The 20205-nt window shown below is 42.1% G+C and overlaps 1 protein-coding gene across 2 annotated transcripts in view; it reads right to left on the bottom strand.

Annotated features, from left to right (window-relative positions):
- The window catches only part of wwox (WW domain containing oxidoreductase), a 138084-nt gene extending 120317 nt beyond the window's left edge, over positions 1-17767 (bottom strand). Inside the window, exons 1-5 of one of the 2 annotated variants that reach the window (XM_030426105.1) lie at positions 17515-17767; positions 16476-16540; positions 16139-16196; positions 15840-16009; positions 6663-6769 (exon numbers count right to left, since the gene is read on the bottom strand). In XM_030426105.1, the coding sequence (XP_030281965.1) occupies positions 6663-6769; positions 15840-16009; positions 16139-16196; positions 16476-16540; positions 17515-17621 (507 nt within the window). In that variant the 5' untranslated portion in view covers positions 17622-17767. The remainder of the gene's footprint in view (positions 1-6662; positions 6770-15839; positions 16010-16138; positions 16197-16475; positions 16541-17514) is intronic. The other variant, XM_030426104.1, reaches the window with a different exon arrangement.
- Between the last annotated feature and the right edge of the window lie 2438 nt (positions 17768-20205).

The following is a 20205-nucleotide window of genomic DNA, read 5'->3' as shown; positions in this document are numbered from 1 at the left end:
ACAGGTTTCAGGTAGGAGAACAAAGAAACAAATAAGTAAATATAGAGAGATGAGAAGGACTCCCTGGAGAGGCAAATGCGTGCCACTAATACGGGAGGAAACAGAACGATTTGCACAATGCGCCTCATCCAGGAAATAAGGGAGAGCCGCCACTCCCCTCAATGATTCAGTGGATGCACCTGAGAGTGTAGGAGAGCACTGGGAGAGCGGGGAGAAGGGGGAAGCGCAGGTATAATGTCGGTGGAGTCTGGGGACAATCTGGAAAGGGGCTCTAGGACTGCTTAAGTACAAGCTTCGACACCACCAACAACAATCTCCACAGGATTTATCTGAGCTTTAACAGCGGTGTGTCAGCAGAACCCCCCTGCAAATAAAGTGACTTTTGCTTATGCTTTTTAATGAAAGAAAGTGCTCCATGTGAGACGTCCTAAAGCGCCATAAAAAAAGGTATGTATGTTTTAATTAAAACTGTTGAGAGAAAATTGCTGTTCAGGTATTAGTTGTTTCCCACAAGAAACTAAAGTTTCAAATCCTGCTAGATATTAGGCCTAAAACTGATGAACCATGATCTACTGGGCTTCCTGGCACCAGAGAAGACCTGCTCACTGACCTGGGAAATGGGCTGCAATTTCCTTAATCATTTTCGAGATTTGGAGAGAATGGAAGAGGGGAAAAAGCGGCATGAAATCTTTTGAGGCCTTTCTGAAATATGTAAAAAAAAATATATATATATAAATAAATAAAAAGACAGCCATGGAGCGAGGGAGGAGAGGGGAAGAGTGACTAAAAGAGCAGCATCCTGAGGCCCTGGAGGGGGCTGCAACCGACCAGGTCAGCATTTCACATGTGTCACTTCCTGTTGGCCTCAGCGGGAGGAGCGTGGCATGGCACGGTGGCCAGCGGGGCACGGGGCCTGTCAGACTGACACAGGAGGTTATGCACCGGGCAAACGGGCAAACACAGGCACACATGCATCCACAAAGACACACTCACACACACCACTTTTACCGATGCAAACAAGTGTGATTCGGGTTAAACGTAGAGCAAGGACGACAGAGATCGGGGCTCTGAATGCATGCATGTGGCCTGATGAACACAGTCGTGCAAGAGAGCAGAAATGTGGGACTCATCCAGAACTTTGCCGTCTCATGCTGCTGTATGTAGGCCATGACGCATAAACATGACATTCTCATTATAAATTGTCGGCTATGAGAGTGGAAAAGCCAGTGTGAACTTTCTGGAAGGCATGGGAACACAAATTTATGTGCCGGCATCCTCAACAAGAGACTGTCTTCTTTCCGTCTGTCTTTAAAGACCTATTTCACCTCTTCCACCTGAAATAGCAGACGGAGAGGAACATTGTGTCATAGAGAACCAGTGTATCTACAGTACCTGGGTTTTATATATACATTCCTATAGATCTAAAGGCTTGGAATGGTAAGGAATGGAGAAGGTAGAGGTTTGTAGCTACAAGGTATGAGCATATTCTCTGTCTGGTTTTCATATCTAGCAGAGGAATTGTCTGTCTTTCTATCTGTCGGTCTGTCTGCCCGTGTGAGTGACCGCTGCTTATCGGCTCTCAGTCTGCCTGTCTCGCTGTGCCTCTCCAGCCCGTGTTAATGTTGCTATTTGACATTGCAAGCAGCAGGCTTTTTTTTCCTTCCCAGCAGCCTCAGTGGACACTGAGCTTTAGCCTAATTGGTTCCAGAGCAGACCCTGACAGAACTCTCCTCAGCGGCACACAGCCATATTAATACCCCCCCGCCACACACACACACACAACAAAAACAAGCACAGCAATCAGTGACTAGCTCGCTAATTAACGCCCTTACAAAGCATCTCATTAGCATGTGTTGTAGAAAGGGGCAGTGGGGGAAATAAGCATTTTGGATTAAAAAAAGGGAAAGAAATTACAAAATAAGATCATGTATGGCCGTGTGTGTGTGTCTGTCTGTGTGTGTGTATGGATTGTATTCTACTCAAGGGCCAAGGGCCTTGGTTGGCCCACCGAGTGGTGGGCTGCATCTCAGGGGAGTCCATTACAGCTCTCAGAGGGAGACATTGTAGTCAAAGATAAGCAGAATTTTAAAGGCAATCAGGAAAAATGCAGGCAACACTTTGGTTGTTAACCAGCAACTTAACCTGCATACACTGTGAGCAGAATGGGAGATGGATTAGTAAGGCGCTGTGGGGAAAATAGCTAAGTTAAGTCATAGTTAAGGTGCAGGCCGAGAGCTGCAGAGCTCAAAGACTTTCACAGCAGGTAACAGAAAAATCTGAAGGGCTCTGTATGGCATAGGGATGTGTGCAATTTGTCAATAGTCATACTAGTCAGTTAAACTTATTGATATGATTGTATTAAAGGGGCTGTGTGAAAATGTATTGCAGGCCTGTGGATGATTTGGTGAAGTTGTTTAATTCTAATTTCTATGTGAAGGAGTCCCAGTCCAAATAAAAACATTTTTATGCATGTTTTCGAGGGCCTTGCCTCAGTGTCGCTACACAAACAGAGCAATAGTAGCTAACGTTAGTTTAGAAATGGAGTCTAACAAACTAAAAACCTGCTTCCAACACAACACAGACGTTCTACAGAGGCCCTTTAATGTACAATCAGATTAAATGTCAACATAATTTGAACAGAAATATCATGTCTTCTCGTCAAAATGTCTGTAGGATAATGTGCAATGCCTATAAAGCACGGTGCAAAGGTGCACACATTTCAGAGGTGTTAACAATGTGATTTAGTTGTTACATCCGGCAACAAGGTTATGTTTCCACCCCTCTCCGTTTGTCTTTTGGTTGGTTTGTCAGCAGGATTACATAAAAACTACTGAGTGGATTGGTGGGGAAATTGGTCTTGGCCCAAAATAGACCCCATTAGCTGTTGGTGATTACAGGGACGGATGCAGGAACTTTTCCTCCCATTCTTGAACATTGCGAGATGCAGTGTTTCCACATGTTTCTAAAGGGATAATGCATGCATCACAATGGGGAAAAAATCTTACTTTGGTGGCTGGTATCTATGAGTGAATGCAATTTGATGCAGACCCAAACACAAATCGGGATCTAGATGATTTATATATGTTTTATCTAATATTGAATGAGGCTTGATTGAATGAAGGGGCAAAAGGGGACTAGTGGCCACACCGGAGGTCTGCGCTCTACAGATTTCCTCTCTAGTTGATGTGTGTGATTAACAGTTTTAAATGGCTCCATCTTTTTAATGTATACAATATTATTTCAGACAATGTTTAACCCTAATGATTTAATTGTGCTCAATTTTGACTGTTTTCTGATTGTTTACTTACTTACTTACAGGGAAATTAGTCGTTAGCAAAGTCATTAATAGGACAATAGTTAAATACAAAATATAGATCAGTCAGCGAACATGAATCAAATCTATCTGCCTTGTTTCTTTTTGGTGCGTTACCATGCCTCACTCTCAGCATTTTTCTATAGCAGTCTGCCCATTTCTCCCAGCACCCATCTGCTGCTTAATCCTCTCCTGGTTTTACTGTGGCTTCATCACCGCCTGTAAAAACAGCCCCCTTTGAACCCTATAAAGGCAACCAGCATCGGGCTTATTGTAAAACACAATCATAAGGTAAATGTTTATCCCCTCTCCGCCACTCTAAACTCCCCTAATGAGCCTGCTGGAGGGGTTTCACCTCACAGCTCGCACAGAGGCGGAGAAAACAACACATTCTGCTCGGATTAGGCCTGCGGTGGGGATGCAGCTAAAGTCCCATCATGAAAACAATGTCTAGCATAAACACAGCGAGGAACTAATTTCATGATCGAGGGTCAGCAAAAACACAAAAAGGTAATACAATCTCTGAGGCGCCTCACATTAAGCATAGATGTTTCTACTTTCACTTAGTCAAAGATGAAGTAGAAGTACGGGACAGATTTCTTTCTTCTGTAAATTGTATTGTTCTTTGAGTGCTGTTCCTGGCAGAGCACAGTGTGATTGGCTGAGAAGGATGAGCCCTCTGACCCCGCTCTTCCTAACAGCCAGTGGCTGTTCTGACCTGCCCATTATCCACCAGTGACCCCACTATTATACCCACTGTCAGTACACGGCGCTATGCTGTACGGCACCGCCCGGCGCTGCTGCGGATGAGCCATCACTCTCACCTCTGGACAGCCCACACAGCCAGAGACGCACAGCGAGAGTTAGAGAAAGACAGAGTTCAGAGTAATAGTAAGCAGGTAGTTAGAGGTCAGGGGTCCCGTGCAATCGAGACAGCAGTTCCACTCCTGGCAGCCAGAGCGGAACTCTGAGAGGGACCGGGAAGTAGATATGATGACCTTTTGTACAGAGGACCCCAAAATATACCCTCTTATCAAAATGACCTTAACGCAGGAGCATGGGAAGGCGAGCGGAGTCCATCCATCATCTTAAAGATTAATCCTCCTCTCTATTCTTCTCCTGAATCTATTAATAATGTCGCCAGAGGGGAGAATTTGCGGCAAAGATTTATTCTGATATTGTGACTTTTATTCATTAGCCTATAACAGGGGGATTCCTTGAGAAGGAAATATGGAGTGAGCTTAAGGAATGCTAATTCACTATTTTGTGCGTCGCCTGAACTGTACCGGACACTATCATTTAATTTGCTGACAATGTGCACATACCACATGCCACAAACAGGGAAGATTATCATTTACACAGCAGGGGTCAGCAATCTGTATAATCTTGTTTATTTGCAAACATCCAAGAGGTACAATTTGCAGGATTTTCCTAAAAATCAATGTATAGACTGATACAAAATAATCCTTCATCTCAATCATCGCCTATGATCGACTAGAAGCGCGTGGTGGTGTCTGTATCTGCACAGTCTCTGCACTCCGGACGTCACCGATGCTGGAGATGTAGCTGATTGTTCAGTCTCATTCATAGGTCGTCAATTATCAACGCTTTTGTTATTTGACCTGGGAATGAGACTCAAAAATAAACTTAAACTGGCGTGTTTACAAATAAAAAAAACAACAAATCCTGCATAGTATGCCTTTAACAACATCATGGATGATTCTGTGGCAGGTGTGAAGTTCGAAAATCAATCGCAACTGCGAAATCTGCTGCTTGGATCAAAGCTTTTCTTCACTCATTCAGACAAAGCAGCTGCATTAATAGATCTGTACACTGGATTTCACACCGTGGAGCGGCACTGACAGCCCCAGGGGCATACTTCAATTAGAGACTGAGGGTGAGTTTAAACACTGCAGATCTACTCTCGCTCAAAGGCGTTTGTCTCCCTCTCTCTCGCTCTCTCTCTCTCTCTCTCCTCCCCTATTTTCCTCCCTCTCCCTCCATATCTGTGCAGAGCACTCGCTCTCCTTCTTCTTCAAGTCCTGCTCTCTGTAATCAACCCAGTGCTAATGGCTTATTCTTTCTGCTCCAGCACCCACATTTCACTTGTTTATTTTCCCACACTCGTAAATCTGGGGACGCGTCACAAGCGCGGCGATATTAGAGCAATAATCTCAGGTAATTATCAGATGCCCTCTCTCACTTTTCTCTCTCTCCTTCCTTCCTTTAACTCTCTCTCTCTCTTGCACTCTCTCTCTCTCTCTTGCTCTCTCACACTAATACAGAAGTTTCTTTACATTTCCTAGGAAGCGTGGAGGCAGTTTCTGAGAACCTAAACATCAATACTTGAACTTTTTTTAAGAACTCACAATATGGATTTTTTTCAGCCAATACCCATAAACGAAAATAGCCTGCTTCTCATGACAGATCATCTTTGTATCTTAAAAAAGTAGTTAATGGGGCACCTGAGGGTATGAAAGAAAGATGCTTTGAGCAAACATGGATAATTAAATATTTCATAGATCTAATAAGATTTGTTGTGTTAAAACTCAGACTTTTCCCCTCCTCCGCTCTATAATTTCATCATGGCAGATAAAAAAACAATTACATAAATTCCCCGTATCAGGCCGACATACATTGAGCCTCTCTACTATTTTTCATGTTGGAAAAGGTGCCTCTTTAGCTATGTAGGACTGAATATATGGATTACATAAATATATAAATATATAGAAATAATTTCACATAAATTGTGACACACATCTACAGAGAATTTAGATGGTTTACATCCTTTACTTCTCAAAAAAACATATCAGCTTTCTCATACTGTCCAGTGTCGAAGCGGTGCAGGCGTGTGAGTGGTCAGATCACACACGCCTGAGCCAGCATTGATCACTATGTCTCTGGTCAGCTCTGACAGATGTAAGTTTCCAGTTAGCTTCACTTCTGCAGTGAATATAGGCATAAATTATGCAAATGTGTAGCATGGTGAGGTGGTGTGATGTCATAAAGTCACGTAACGACAGGACTACAGGTCAGGCGGGACTACTGACGAGGCGTTTCAGGAGTGGGAGTCACAGTGTTTTCTGACAGGAGCATCTCTTGCTGTGGACGTTGGGCTTTTTAACTTTCAAGATCTTTTACATGCCCAGAACACATATAACACAATGAGGAAAGGAAAAAAAAAGAAAAAGCATGATAGTTATCATATAGATATCACTATTGTACCAAAGTTTACAATTCTGGCATTGTGGAAACATTACATCAAGGAAACTGCTGACATTACCAGGCTTGTAATTCCTACATTTCAAGTGAACTTTATGGATTCTTAAAAGGTTCGACCTCTACTTACCCACTCCTCCTGTATGGAGATGACTGCCTTGCCGGCCCGGGACAGATTTCGACACGCCAGGATCACGTGGGCACCATGCAGAGCAAAAGACCTGGCTGTCTCGAAGCCTGAGACATGATCGGAGAGACAGACGGACAGGCAGGCAGGCAGACAGACAGACAGACAAAGACACGAAGAGAGAAAAAAAAAAAAAAAGAGTGAGAGCGAGTAATGCTTCAAAGATTAGTTTTATTCTGAAGATAACTTTGATTCTCAGGGGTTGAATCTAATGGAGCGGTGGGGGTGGGGGTTGGTGGGGGTGCAAGTTAAAATCCCTATCAATTTTCCATATAATTTCTTTCATTGAGTAACCCAGTGGTCTAGTAGAGGAAAGTTAATCATTTCTCTCTGAAGTGATGAAACTGATTGAATTATTGTGGTTCAAGACTTCTGCCTCTCGTCTTAGATAAAGTTTTGGATCTGACCGCCGGCTCTCGAGAAGGTGTCCCCGCTCATACTGGGTCAGAGGGAGGGAGGCTGCCTGTTAATTATGTTGGTAATTATACGGTGACGGCAGTAATCATGACAACATGGCTCATAATGAAAGGACTCGAATGAACAATCGGGCCGACATGACATTCAAACCTCGGTGTGATATTCAGCACATCAAACGGCCTCTGATAAGGACATTCCTCCCATGAAACGGGGGTCCGCAGATACACGCAGAATTTATCAGTGTGAGACTACTTCATGGCTCCATCCAAATCATGTAGTCACGATAAAACTGACAAAAAGCGAAGATGGAAGGGAGAGAAGTTCATTTCTAAATTACAAGTCTAAATGGGTCATTTCAACCCATAGGTTGAATTAATTTATGAGATTCACTTTTTTTTCCCTTCACCGTATTTTTATTTCCTTTGACATTTACTAGCCTTCAAAGTGTCAGGGAAAAGTTCAACAGCACACAGCGGCGTCACATCTTTCGGTCCCAGTTCTGCAATAAATACAAACCACAGCCAGACACAAACCTTTTTAACCCACAGCGTGAGTGTCCTGATTGACAAACTGACGGGTTCAATAACTGATTGAGGCAAAGAGGGTCTGAGAGGCAGAGTGTATCAGAGGGTGGATTAATATGAACTGTAATTAGATTATATGTCTTAATCTGATTTTCATTAAGAGCAAAACTGGGAGGCCTAATTGTGAGGAGAGTGTTCAGGACTAATATCTATTAAAACTCAAAATTGGAGTCGGATTGGAAAGCCCTCTCTGACAAGTGAAGCATGGAATTAAATTATATGACACCTTATTAGGTGTAATGGAGGGGACTGTGGCGCCGTGAGCGGAGATCTTTTTCGCACACAGGAATTGGAAATGAAAATAAAAACAATATGACATGAAGGACAAAAAGGGAGCAGTGTGGCTCCTAGAGTAAATGTGCATTTTGAATTCACAGCTGGATCAGCAGGCTTCAGGAAACACATGTCATAAAAGCTGCTTCTAAATGTTGTACAACATGTGTCTTGTACTACAGTTATTCAGAATTAATATCACAAATAATCCATGCACAGGAACAGATCAACCCAAATAAGCACATTTAAAAAAAAAAAAAAAGGTTTCCAAACATGCCACCTTTCAAAGGCTTTTTTTTACAGCCTTTATAAATTGGACAAGAGTACTGACTGCTGGTAAACAACAACACCTCACACTCACTTGTTGTGTGTACAAACCATGAAAGTGAAATTAATCGACGCCAGTGTTTTCCATAATGGAGAACAAATTAGAATATGGCAGCGACAACAGCAGCGGCACCCGAGTCATGTATTTCCAATGACAAATAACAAGGGCTTGACATTAATTGTGAAATAACGAGAGTGGCGTTGCTGTAACAGAGACTCCCCGCCCTCTCGCCCATGTTGCCGGTAGAGAGGGCCGCACTGAAATGAGTTCCTGGTCAGGTGTACAACAAAGAGAGCCTGTTTCGACGGTGTACGCTGATGGTGGAACATGACAAGAGGTCAGAGAGGGTTTTTTTCTTTTGCTCTGGTGGATCGACAGACGCCATAAGCTGTTTTACAACACACACAAGGCGCGAAGATTACGCCGGGATTTAATGATCTTTTGACTAATCGTGGTGAAAACAGACAAATGAGTCTGTGCATGATCAGGGGCATTTTTTTTTAAAAGCTGGGAGATGAAGATGACACAATTCAGCCAGGTTAAAGCAGATTGTGTGCTTTTTCAATCTAAAGATTTACAGCATAGCGAAAATACAGTACATGGCTCAGCTATTGTTGAGAATTTGTTTTACTGTAATGTATAAAATGCATAAAAAATTGTGTAAAATGTCCATTAAGCAGTGAATGCTCTTCATGGTACATTAGGATCCCGGCCCTCCTGATATCCCCCAATAATGAGTGTGATTTAGTGATTTCACGCTTTGTTTGTCCTCCCTGGCCCGCCGCCCCTCTCTGGATCCCCCTCGTACACAGGTGTATTGGCTCAATGTAATGAGATCATTACCAGCCTCGTCAGTAAACGTGTTTATTTGGCAAACGGAGCTGCCTGCTCCTTCTCTTGATCTGCATCCAAAGAGGCATTTAACTAAAATAAGCTCCGCAGTACAATTGGGCAAACAGAAGTCAATTCAGATCATTACAAGACCTGTGGGTAAACATGTCGAGTTCCCACAATCCCCGCCCCCCTCTCAACAGAGCTGAGTTTTGTGCTCGAGAGAACACGAGAGCAACGCAGATCATGGACAGACTCCACATCAGCCCGCCCCAGTGAATTATAAGCCGTTTTTAATGGTAGCGAATAACATCAAAATATGTCGTGTGTTATATTTCTGTAGCAATGAATAAATATGATAAATATGGGACTTTTAATTACTCTGTTTATGTCTGTGTGTATCTGACGAGTTTAATTTGCCTAGTTTACCTGATTTATGCATCAAGATTTGATATTTTGGTGCTTATAAATGTGTAGATTTATTGAACGTGATGCGGATCGTGAGCAAGCTGTAGTCACCCTTCAATCTGGTCCAATGATGCCACTGCAACGTCTCTCTAAATCACACACTTTTAACCCAAAATCATATCTCATCCCATTCCAACTCTAAGGCTGTGTCTGAAGTCCCACACTACTCACTACCATATTAACTGTAATTCTAACTGTGAAATGTATGAGTTATACAGCCCTCTCTAACATTCCCACAACAGAAAAATAGTAGTAGTAGTGTCTGTAGTGTCTGTGGCATGTAAACTGACTTTACAAGGAAAAGGAGTGGAGTTGTCACATGCAGGTAAGGATTTACGATCACTGTGTGCACAATAAATGCCTGGATCGGCAGCTATACTCTGCAGTGCAACTCATTTCAGAGTTCGGCACTCTGCTTCATGCATCAAACGGTCAATGCTGACGTGTCTCTAAAAATATAAATAAAAAGCAGGAAGTGATGTGATTCATTTGTCATAGCTTAAAATCAGAAATGCAAAACAATAACAGGATCTTGCACTATAGGTTGAAAAAAAAAAAATCAGCATGTGATACGTAGACTTTTTCATGTTGTCCTGCTCCTGTCATATCTGTCTCCTTTCATTTGTGTTTTATGTGATATGTGGCGTCTTTTTTCCCCCCTTGTGTTCCTGTGCTCTTTCCCAGCCTGCTTCTCCTTCCACACCTGCCCTCCATCAGCTTCGCTAGCCCTGCCCTGATTACATCACTCCCCTCACCTGTGCTTCTCCGCCTCTCTTCACCTGCACCTCATCCCTTCCTCAGTATAGTTTGTATTGAGGTCGTGTCATCAGTTCAGTCTTCATTGACTATCGTCTCTTGCATTTGGGCCCTCTAAACTCTTTGGGTGACAATTAATCTTTCAGCCATTTTTGCTGCTTACGGCTTCTTTTTCTTCTTTTCCATGTCATGTATGATAGTAAATAAAGGGTTCTCGGACATAAGAAGCAATGTGAAGGCATCACTTTGGACGAGCAGTTTTCAAAGTGGTTTGAAATTTTATAGACTAAACGACTGATCGTGAAAATAATCCGAAGAGTAATTGATAATGAAAATAATCATTAATTGCAGCCCTACATTTTATAGATGCAAAATATCGCAGCCAACTTCACACCCGATCGACTCGGCCTGACTCCTGCCTGTCTCGGTGATGGGTGCACCTGTTCCCGCTGCTGCTGCTGCACATTTCTTGTCCCAAGAAGTAGAAAACGACACAACCCCCCCTACTCTTTCTGACTTTTAAGATCCCCTCTAATTCCCCTCCATTAGTCCAAGAGGAGGGAGATGTCACCCCAAAAGTGGGATGTATGGTTAGTAATTACAGCCCAAGGTTGAGCTGTTCCAGGCGAGAGCACTGGAGTGGTTCTATTACCCCTCCCTGTCCCCTTCTGCCTCCTTCCAACACCCCCACCGCTGTCTCACCATCCATGCAGCCCTATCTAGTACCCCTCGCCCCAACCCCCCTTCTCTTCCTCTGACCCTCTGTGTCAACCTCCAGCTCCCTACACAATCTCTCATCATGGCCTCACGTCGCACTGGTCACCCCTGCTCCTCCTGCAGTCGGTCTCACCTGACCACATCACACGCAACGGCCAGGAAACTTGATAAACACACACATGCACCAGGATAAACACAGACCCCGGACGCACATATCTCCTGAGCATTGGGGCTATTTTCATCACTGTCATCAAAATCTCCCCCATCATGTAACTTTCATCCCCTCATCATGTGCAGACGGTAAACTCGATAGGTCTATAAACTACTTGACTACACACAATAACCCAGTACCCTTCCATTTTATTTTACCTACAGCCTTTAAGCACATATATGTATTCCATCCTCTCTCTCTAACCACTTCACTTCTATTATATTAGAGCTGTAATCATTATTGAACCCTTCTGGCCTCCAGCATAATACTCTTTGCATGTTACACCACTTTGAGTCTGCATAGCAAATTTCATCCAAGGTTAATAAAGTTAAATAATTTGACTAACCAACCATAACTGGTTCTCATTACGTAGCCAATAAACACATTCATCAGAGAGGACATGAAATGCCCGTTGAAAGAAAATAGGGCTCTCCTTCGATTTCCTCCGCGGCTCGGTTCACGAGCTGACACGGAGGAGGAGACGGAGCAGGACGCAGGCCGGCCGCCCCCCCAGCGGACACTTACACACACACACACATACACACACAATATACTATCAGACTCCGGAATATAAACACAGATGCACTCTGGATGTCATCTAAACCACATACAGCCACTCAGAGATGCTCAGAGACACACACACACTGAGACACAGGCACCGCATGCCACCCTCACCAGGAACATCTTTTTATCCATCTAATTCCTCCCACTATGAATAATGCATTTCCCTCCTTACCGAGGCTCGGGTTTAACGCATCGCTGCGCGGGTCTTTAAGGGGGTCCTTATTCATAAACAGCAGTGCAGTAAATACCAGAGCTTTGCAGCCAATTTAATGGCAGTTATGCTTAACAAATCTGCCTCAATCTAATGATCAGCCACAAAGCTAGGCTATGGGTTTAATCTGCACACAGAGGCTCCCCCAGCTATGCGACTCACTGAATATGCTTAGGGATCTCTCCATCCAGAGAGAGGAGAGCACCGGCCTGACACTTAATCCTCCCAACACAACACCGGGATCAACACAAACATAGAACAATGTTAGTCTTTCATGAATAAGAATAACATTCAAAGTCCTAAAACACTGCAGAGACGATGCACACAGATACCGAGACATTATGAAGCGCTCCTTTTCCAAATCCTAGCTATTCCCCGTCTGGGCTGCCTGGGTCTTTCATTGCTTCTTATTCCAGCATTGACCCTGCACCTAAACAAGAATACCATGTGGAATTTAGAGCATGATGCATTTAGACTGAATAGAGCTTTGCAACTGGGGGTACTGCTCTACAACAAGACAGTGTAGAATGGCCAGAAAAGTTTGAATAAAATTCTAATCAAGTAAAAAAAAATGGGTGGAATAATGTTATAAGTAATAATAACTTGTGTGAAGACACACATTTTAAGAAGTTGGCTATTCAAGTGTTACTGTCAATATTTCTGTGTCTCGGAAATAGAAAAAACAGCTATCGTTAAAATTGGAATCTCCCCTGAACACGGGTTTGCTACTGTTCTGGGATTAAAATAGCACAGGAAAGATAGCTGAGCCTACCTGATAGCTGAGCCTGCCTGCCTGCCTTTATTTGAGTGAGTCAGAGGGTCAATCTGTTATTTCTGACCGCTACTCAACATACATTCTGCTGACAACATGGCACCTGCTATAAGGGAGCCTGACGCTGCTCCCCAGGTAGGGGGACACATGTATGTCGTTACACATGGGTCCTGAAAGGAGATGTTGCAGGGCACAGATGACTGCATTTGCTATGACAGCACAATACAAATATAGTCTTGCAGAGAAAAAAGTATTTTAGGAAAGTGCTTAGACTTAAAAAATTGGTTATTTTTAAAAAACAAATGTAATGCACTCATTTTATATGAAGAAATAAAGTATTTTTCTCTGAACCCAGTGGGTGCCAGACATACCACAACAATGGCCCTTTAAGGACAACTGTTCCATGGACCCCTGGCCAGTAAATAACCTGAGAGTTAGTTGATAGGAGGGGAATTAGAGCCAGAGCAGGAGTATGTAATGGGGATGGATAGGAGGCTCAGGCCCGGGTCAAAGCCGCTTAGGAATCAATGCAGAGGTACAGGTGTACAACCACAGGTCTATAAGAGTAAGAAAACCTTTAAAGAGAGAGAGGAGGAGAGAGGGAAGGAGAGAAGTAGAAATAGAGGGAAAACAAACTGCGATCATTCATTTCCATTATCACAATTAAAAACACCACTCAGGTCGGTACTGGTTTTTAATTTACAAAAAGAAAGCAGCGAGAGGAAGACTAATGTGAACCGAGCGCAGCGATCACATCGGCAAGACAGACCACATTACTGTCTCGCCTCCCAGCATTATTGCAATGGAGCTTCAAGTCTGCATGGCCACACAGGCAGACACTATGACATTTCACGCATAAATAAACTCATATAGGTGCTTCTCATGTTCGTGTGCATTTAAAACTAAATCAAAGAGCTGAAATGTAAATGCGCTAATTAAATAATATCCCACCATTGCTAATAAAAATGTCACAACTCCTGTGGAGGAAGTAAGCGCGGAGGAAAATGGAAATAGCCTTGACACTTGGATTAAAACACTATTGATGCCATTAAAATGCTAAGTGGGTCCAACCAATTGGCATAACCACATTTCACTAGTGGAATGTCAAAGGAGCACACGAGTAGTAGCAATTACTATTAGAATATAGTCAATTATGGCTGCTGCATATTCAATATGTGGTAAAGCAAAACAAAGGTTATGTTAATATGAGTTTATTAAGCATCCACGCACTATAAAAATGTTTGTGAGTTGGAGCTGTTTGATGCATTCTTTTGAGAAAAGCTGCTTTTTTTTCAGATGAACAAATTTTCATTTGCTGAATGCATCGCAGCAAATCTTAAATGTGGATTATCTTTTTCATTATATAGTTTTTTTTAACTAAGGAAAACATGCACATGTGAGGCAGTTAATATGACAACGTTTTAAACCTCAACACCAACAACATTGTGGACCTCCTGTGCCCTCTAGTGGGGAAAACTATTTTCCCCTTTCACTATATATGTATTGCTCACCAATTTTAATCTAAAGAAGAACATTTTTGTTTTTATTTTCGTTTTTGTTCGGTGAATGTTGTGAAAGTAATTTAAAAGTTGGCTTTCACCTAACTTCTTCTCAAAGCTCTTTAAGATAATGATGGAGTTATAGGGACTGGCAGAGAAGCTGTTTCAGTCAACACTACTTGACAAAACTCTTTATTTATAAAATTATAATAATAATAAACCCTAATTACAAATGCCTCACTTAGATTTGATGCATGTTTTGGTCATTTTGCTGCTGAAAAATTATAAAAATTCTCTTCTATACAAATTGAGAGATACACGTGAGAAGGAAAGCCTGTAGTTATTCCACAACAGAATTTTTTCAAGTTTAAATGCAGCTTCTTATTCAAGCAGCTATCTCTACACAAGAGCTCCATATGCAACCACAACGCTCTTCCAATCTTAAGCAAAGTGATTTTTGTACTTGGACAATGTTAAACGGTTGTTTTTTTGTTCAATGCATCTGTTTTATGCATTGGCTTTTTTTTTTTTAATTGCCTTTTATGTATCCTGGGTCTAAACAATGACTGAACGTTCATCTTCTTTCATGTTACATGATTGTGCTGTGATTGTGAATTAGTTGTGTCATTTCTACACTGTAAAAGAAACAGTCAAAAACATCCAAGTTCAGTTCAGTTGAGAAGTTTTCCAGAAAAAAGGAATGTACTGTAGATTTGTGTTTGTAAACTGTTAATATCATTTTACTGTTTATGGCGCAACAATTTGAAATCATACGAAAGATTTGTATAAATTCGGTATGATGCATCTATGAATATGATTATAAAGAGGCAGATAGATGGAAGAACATCAAGGTCAGGAAGGCATTTAAGTTCACAAGCATCTTTGTTCAGCGATGGTCCCCAGGCTGCTGTAAATCTATGTACTACAGTGCTGCTGTGCAGCATCTCGTAATACACACACACAGCAATTACACTGCTGTGACTTTCCTTGGGACAAAGGATTTGAATATAAAGACAATTAAAGATTTTATGTTTATTTGATTTCCCTCCCTGTCATTATCTATCTCGAACAAAGCAGCAAGTCTGAACAAATGGCCACTACTTGTGCTAATTTAAACTAAAAGAAAGAGGAAATACATTTGTTTCCAGACCATTATATAGTGAGCCATGCATTTGCTGGCTACAAATGGACACCATTCATTACAGTTAACAATGACATCCAATTCAGCCCAGCTAATGAACTTCAATACAATCATGTTCGGTATTAAGGAGTGATTTGTTGAGTCTAAGTGTATCATTTTGGAGGCTAATGTTGATGAATGCCTGGCTGTGGAGAGATGGAGAGACACTCTTGTCACCCTTCTACTACAGCGTGATACCACAACACCATCTAGTGGCACCATCATGGAAACACACTTAACAGCATATTGATGATTTCTAACATGATGTTATTAAATTGGTAGAACAGTTTAGGATTTTATGAAACTCACCAATGCCAGAGTTGCCTCCAGTTATGACGATAACCTTGTCAGAGAAGTCACGACCCTGCAGGATCTCGAGAGCAGCAGTGTTTCCGTCATAACGTTTTGGCTTGATGATCACATCCTCAACTGTAAATGCCTGTCGCGGGTCAAAGTATGTTGTCCGCTTGTTAATGTGGCTGAAAGTGACAGAGGAAAATAGGATGTTATAGAGGAGATCATATCCCAAATATGTATCGTCTAGCTTTGCCTGTGAGGCTAAAAAGAGGCTCATTTGTTTCATCTGGTTCAATCATCGATCTACTTACTCAACATAAACGATCTGCCCTTTCTCATCAGTTTCTTGTTCCCAACCATACGGTAAATCTGTGGGAAAAACAGACAGAATTCTTCTTCAACAGCCTGAATGCAAAGGCACAAAATGAATAGCATAGCTGTAAGCTGCAACAATACTAATTCAGTACTTTCACAAAGAAAGTAACTCACAAAACAAGAAACAAGGCATTAACAAGGGAAATGTCAAACTGAATTATTGCACAGTGAAGGTTAAAACAGCATTAGAGACTGCAGTAAACCACTTTAAGTGAGCCTCACGCACATAGAAATACATGTAAGACACTGGAAAAACACTTTAATATAGCAAACCTCCAGCACAACGTTTCTTCTTTCCTGTCTTGGGATGTTCCCACTGTGTCTTCATCTCATCGTGGCTGTTGGTGCACAGACACAAAAGAAGATTGAAAAAATGACCCTGGCTTTGCTCCTTACTTTACCTCATTCATTCATTCATCTACGTATTTATAATGTACTGAGAACAGCACATATTGATCAGAGTAGATTTGATGTTCGCCGTGATGCTGCACATGAAAAGACACAACAACAGAATGTATAGCATAAATGAAAGGCAACCCCATGAATGGTGTTATAGAAAAGGCACACACAATCATAACAACAGCTGGTGAGGGAAATAAAAGGAGACATGACACATATTAACAAAAGAATACATATAGAGAGGGCTTCACAAAACAACCAACTTTAAACATTTACATTTAGGGCATTTAGCAGAAGCTTCTGTCCAAAGCGACTCACAACAAGTAGTATTTATCACAAGAAAGAAACCACAGTACATCACCGTTGACATCACATGCAAACCAGCTTCAAACATATAAACGACAGACACTGACCCCCTCACAAAATATCAATAGTGGCAGTAGTGTTATTTACTCAGAGTAGCTATACTACACACTAGACTTCATCATATCAATGACAGACACTGACGCACAGAATAAAATGAAATGTTGAGCAAGTATCTCGGCACTGTTGTGTCTCCCCACAGGTTGTGTCTTCTTCCTGTGGCCCCCCACAAGCCACCTACTGCTCTGTCCCATCACCCACCACTGTCCCATCGTCACAGCCTCTGAGCTACAGTACTGATAACAACTCTTACTTCAATTTGAGTCTCGCTGCCAGTCATAAAAAAACGTTTCACATTAAACAGTCCATCTTTTTTAGCACCAAAACCAACCGTGACGTGAGCTCTGTGCATTTTCTAACTCACGCTAGCTTAAATAAACCGGTGCAGCTAGCAAGCCGTGTTAGCCGACATTATCCGTTGGTTGTGAGGGGGGCTTCGGCTAAACTCCTGAATGCTGACAGTTAGCGTTACTACATCTGTCCCACTTACTTTGCATAGTAGACCCAACCATCTTTCGTGGATCTCTCTTCCCACCCGGGAGGTAACTCATCCTCGCTGTCTGTATCGTCCATACCTGCGTATTTCAGAGCCGCCATAACTCACTTTTTAAATCACGTAAACGACGGCGCAACAACCACTTAACCGTTGCTGGATATCTGCTCTGAAGGATGAATGCAAGCTGTCAAAAATCACACACACAGCGTTTCCCGGCACTTCCGCAACAACACTGTGACGTAAGCCGAATAGACGTCTGGGAAATTGAGGCTGGAGGAGGCGTGTGCGTCGGGTTGGCACAGCAAGGTCAACCTTAACCAAAGAGGTCAATGTTTAATAAAGCCCGTCTTCAAAAAGTTATTATGTGCCTTATAAACTACTTTTATGACTGTAATGATTAAAACCGTAATAGGCCGGTTAGTGTAATCATTGACGAGCTTAAAGTTAAATATAAGCACCATAAACTGAAAGGACCAAGAGCTATTACGCACAAAGACACATGGTGCATATTTGCTGTATTTATGTGTTCATAATAAAGTATTTTATGTTAACGTATAGCATAGTTAAATTGGAAGACACAAGTCATGAGCCTGTGTGACCCGACACTGTCCTGCACAGCTGCTCCTCATTAGCAAACCAGCTCTTCTGTATGCAAAGGCAGCAGTGTTCCCTTGTTCCTGCTCCTTTACCTGCCTGTAAACCTGTTAGGCTACCTGTAGCAGGTGTCCCGCCTGTCTGCCGATGGCTGCACAACTATTATGGAACAGGGCATCAGGAAAATGTAATAAAAGAGTCATTAAATCGATATGATAATAGCAGATCCATCCTGGAAACTTGACTAACCAGCATACCACAGTAGAAAGAAGGAGAACATGAGTCACTTCCCCATCAGCCGCTCGTCTTTTCTATGTACTGAAACTGTTCTAACCTGCATTCAAACATCATTCAAATAGGTCTCTTTTACAGAGGACATTTTGACATGACATGAGGAAAAAATGATGGGTGAATTTCACTGAGCTGCCTCAGTTCCAGGGTTTCCTGGCATTGTGCACGCTCGCTCACTTTCATGGGACACTTGAGAGGAAACCATTACTAATGTTATCAGAAACACCTGTGTTTGTCGGAAAAGGGTGTGTTAATTCATTCTTTCATATGTTCATATTATACTTAACTTTTTTGTATGCATAGATTGTATGTGAGTCAATCATTTGTGTCTTTATGTTTGCTTTCTTAAAATGACTTAAAGGAAGAATTGTATATTTATTTACTGAATTTGTCTCTTTATTATTAGTCATTCTGTCAAACTGCTGATGTTCATTTACTAACCAAGGAAATTAGTCATGACAGCAGGTGTATGGTATAAAATTGTCGTGCTTTCTTTGAAGTTTAACGTGGTTGTAAAGCAGAAAGTTGCAGCAGGGAGAGCCACATAAGCATATACAAAGGAGCTTTATCCAGTTTCTGCTTTATAGCTTGCCACTTGCCCCCTCACAAACTATCAATAGTAGCAGCATTGTTATGTACTCACACAGTGGCTGCTCTGCACACTAGGCTACTTTTCTTGAATTCCACTCTTGTGCCACTCCTGTTTGCTATTGATGTGGTTCAACTGCTGCTTTAAGTGAGCAGGTTGTGTTATTACTGTGAAGGACACGAAGAGTGGTTTTACTTTGGATATTTCATGGCTTCTGGGAAAAACTTGCTGTCATGCGTAATGACTTTGAAGAATCTGCTGACGCTTGTTCAGCCGTGCAACTGGTCTAATATGATCGACTGCCAAGATGCTAACTTTAATTTTACTCATTGCACAACAGACTCTTCCTTCAGTTCCAGTTTGGCACATAGCATCCCTCGTTTATTCTCTACTTCCCCAAAAATGTGAAGCAGTCAAGTTGCAGATGTACTAAAGCATTACAATCTGCTGTGATCTAGTCGACCCTGTCACGGTGGCACAGTTTCAAAGAATTCAGGATGTTTCAGGCAGTGCAAATTGTGCAGGGCTGAACTGTGGTTACCTGGCAAACAACTTCCCCCAAGCAGGCGAAACAGCACTGAACCTTGACGTAGAATGAACGCTGTCACACTTCAGGCCACGGGCTTCTGGAGCTGAGGTAGACAACCACTGTAGTGACAATCTGGGACACGCAAGAGAGGAGAGCACGATGGCTCAGGCTGTTATTCTGTTGCTTCTCCACATGACAGCCGCTCACCCAGTCATTGAGCATGAGTTGTGACAATCAGCTGTTGTGGTGTTTTCATCAGGAAGCTTATTAACACCACCGCTGCATCAAAGAAACATGGAAGCTGTGACGAAATCATCTTGACTCATGATCCACTCTTGAGCTTCTTCCTGTTCCTTTAACTACACCACAGTCTTCAGTAACGGATAGAGTTTGCTCAGTTGCGATTGTCATAAGGTCATTAATGAACTCTCTCTCTCTCAATGAGAGATCTGTCTAAATGCTAACAAAATAATGCACGTTACTTAAAGCAAGCAGGTGTTGTGATCAAATGTTACATCGGACAAATTGTTACAGACCTGGGTTTAGTATTTATAATTGTGGGGGGCGCCAAATCGCACAAAATGCCCATTTCTACATAATGTTGTTATATAACGTTATACTTTTACTCTACGAGATTTGAGTGGGGGATGTTTTATTTTTCATGCCAATACATTGATCTAAC

This window comes from Sparus aurata, chromosome 8 (assembly GCF_900880675.1).
Source record: "Sparus aurata chromosome 8, fSpaAur1.1, whole genome shotgun sequence".
Lineage (NCBI taxonomy): Eukaryota > Metazoa > Chordata > Actinopteri > Spariformes > Sparidae > Sparus > Sparus aurata.
Note: the sequence above shows the minus strand (reverse complement) of the source record. Positions and strands in the feature narration are given on the sequence as shown.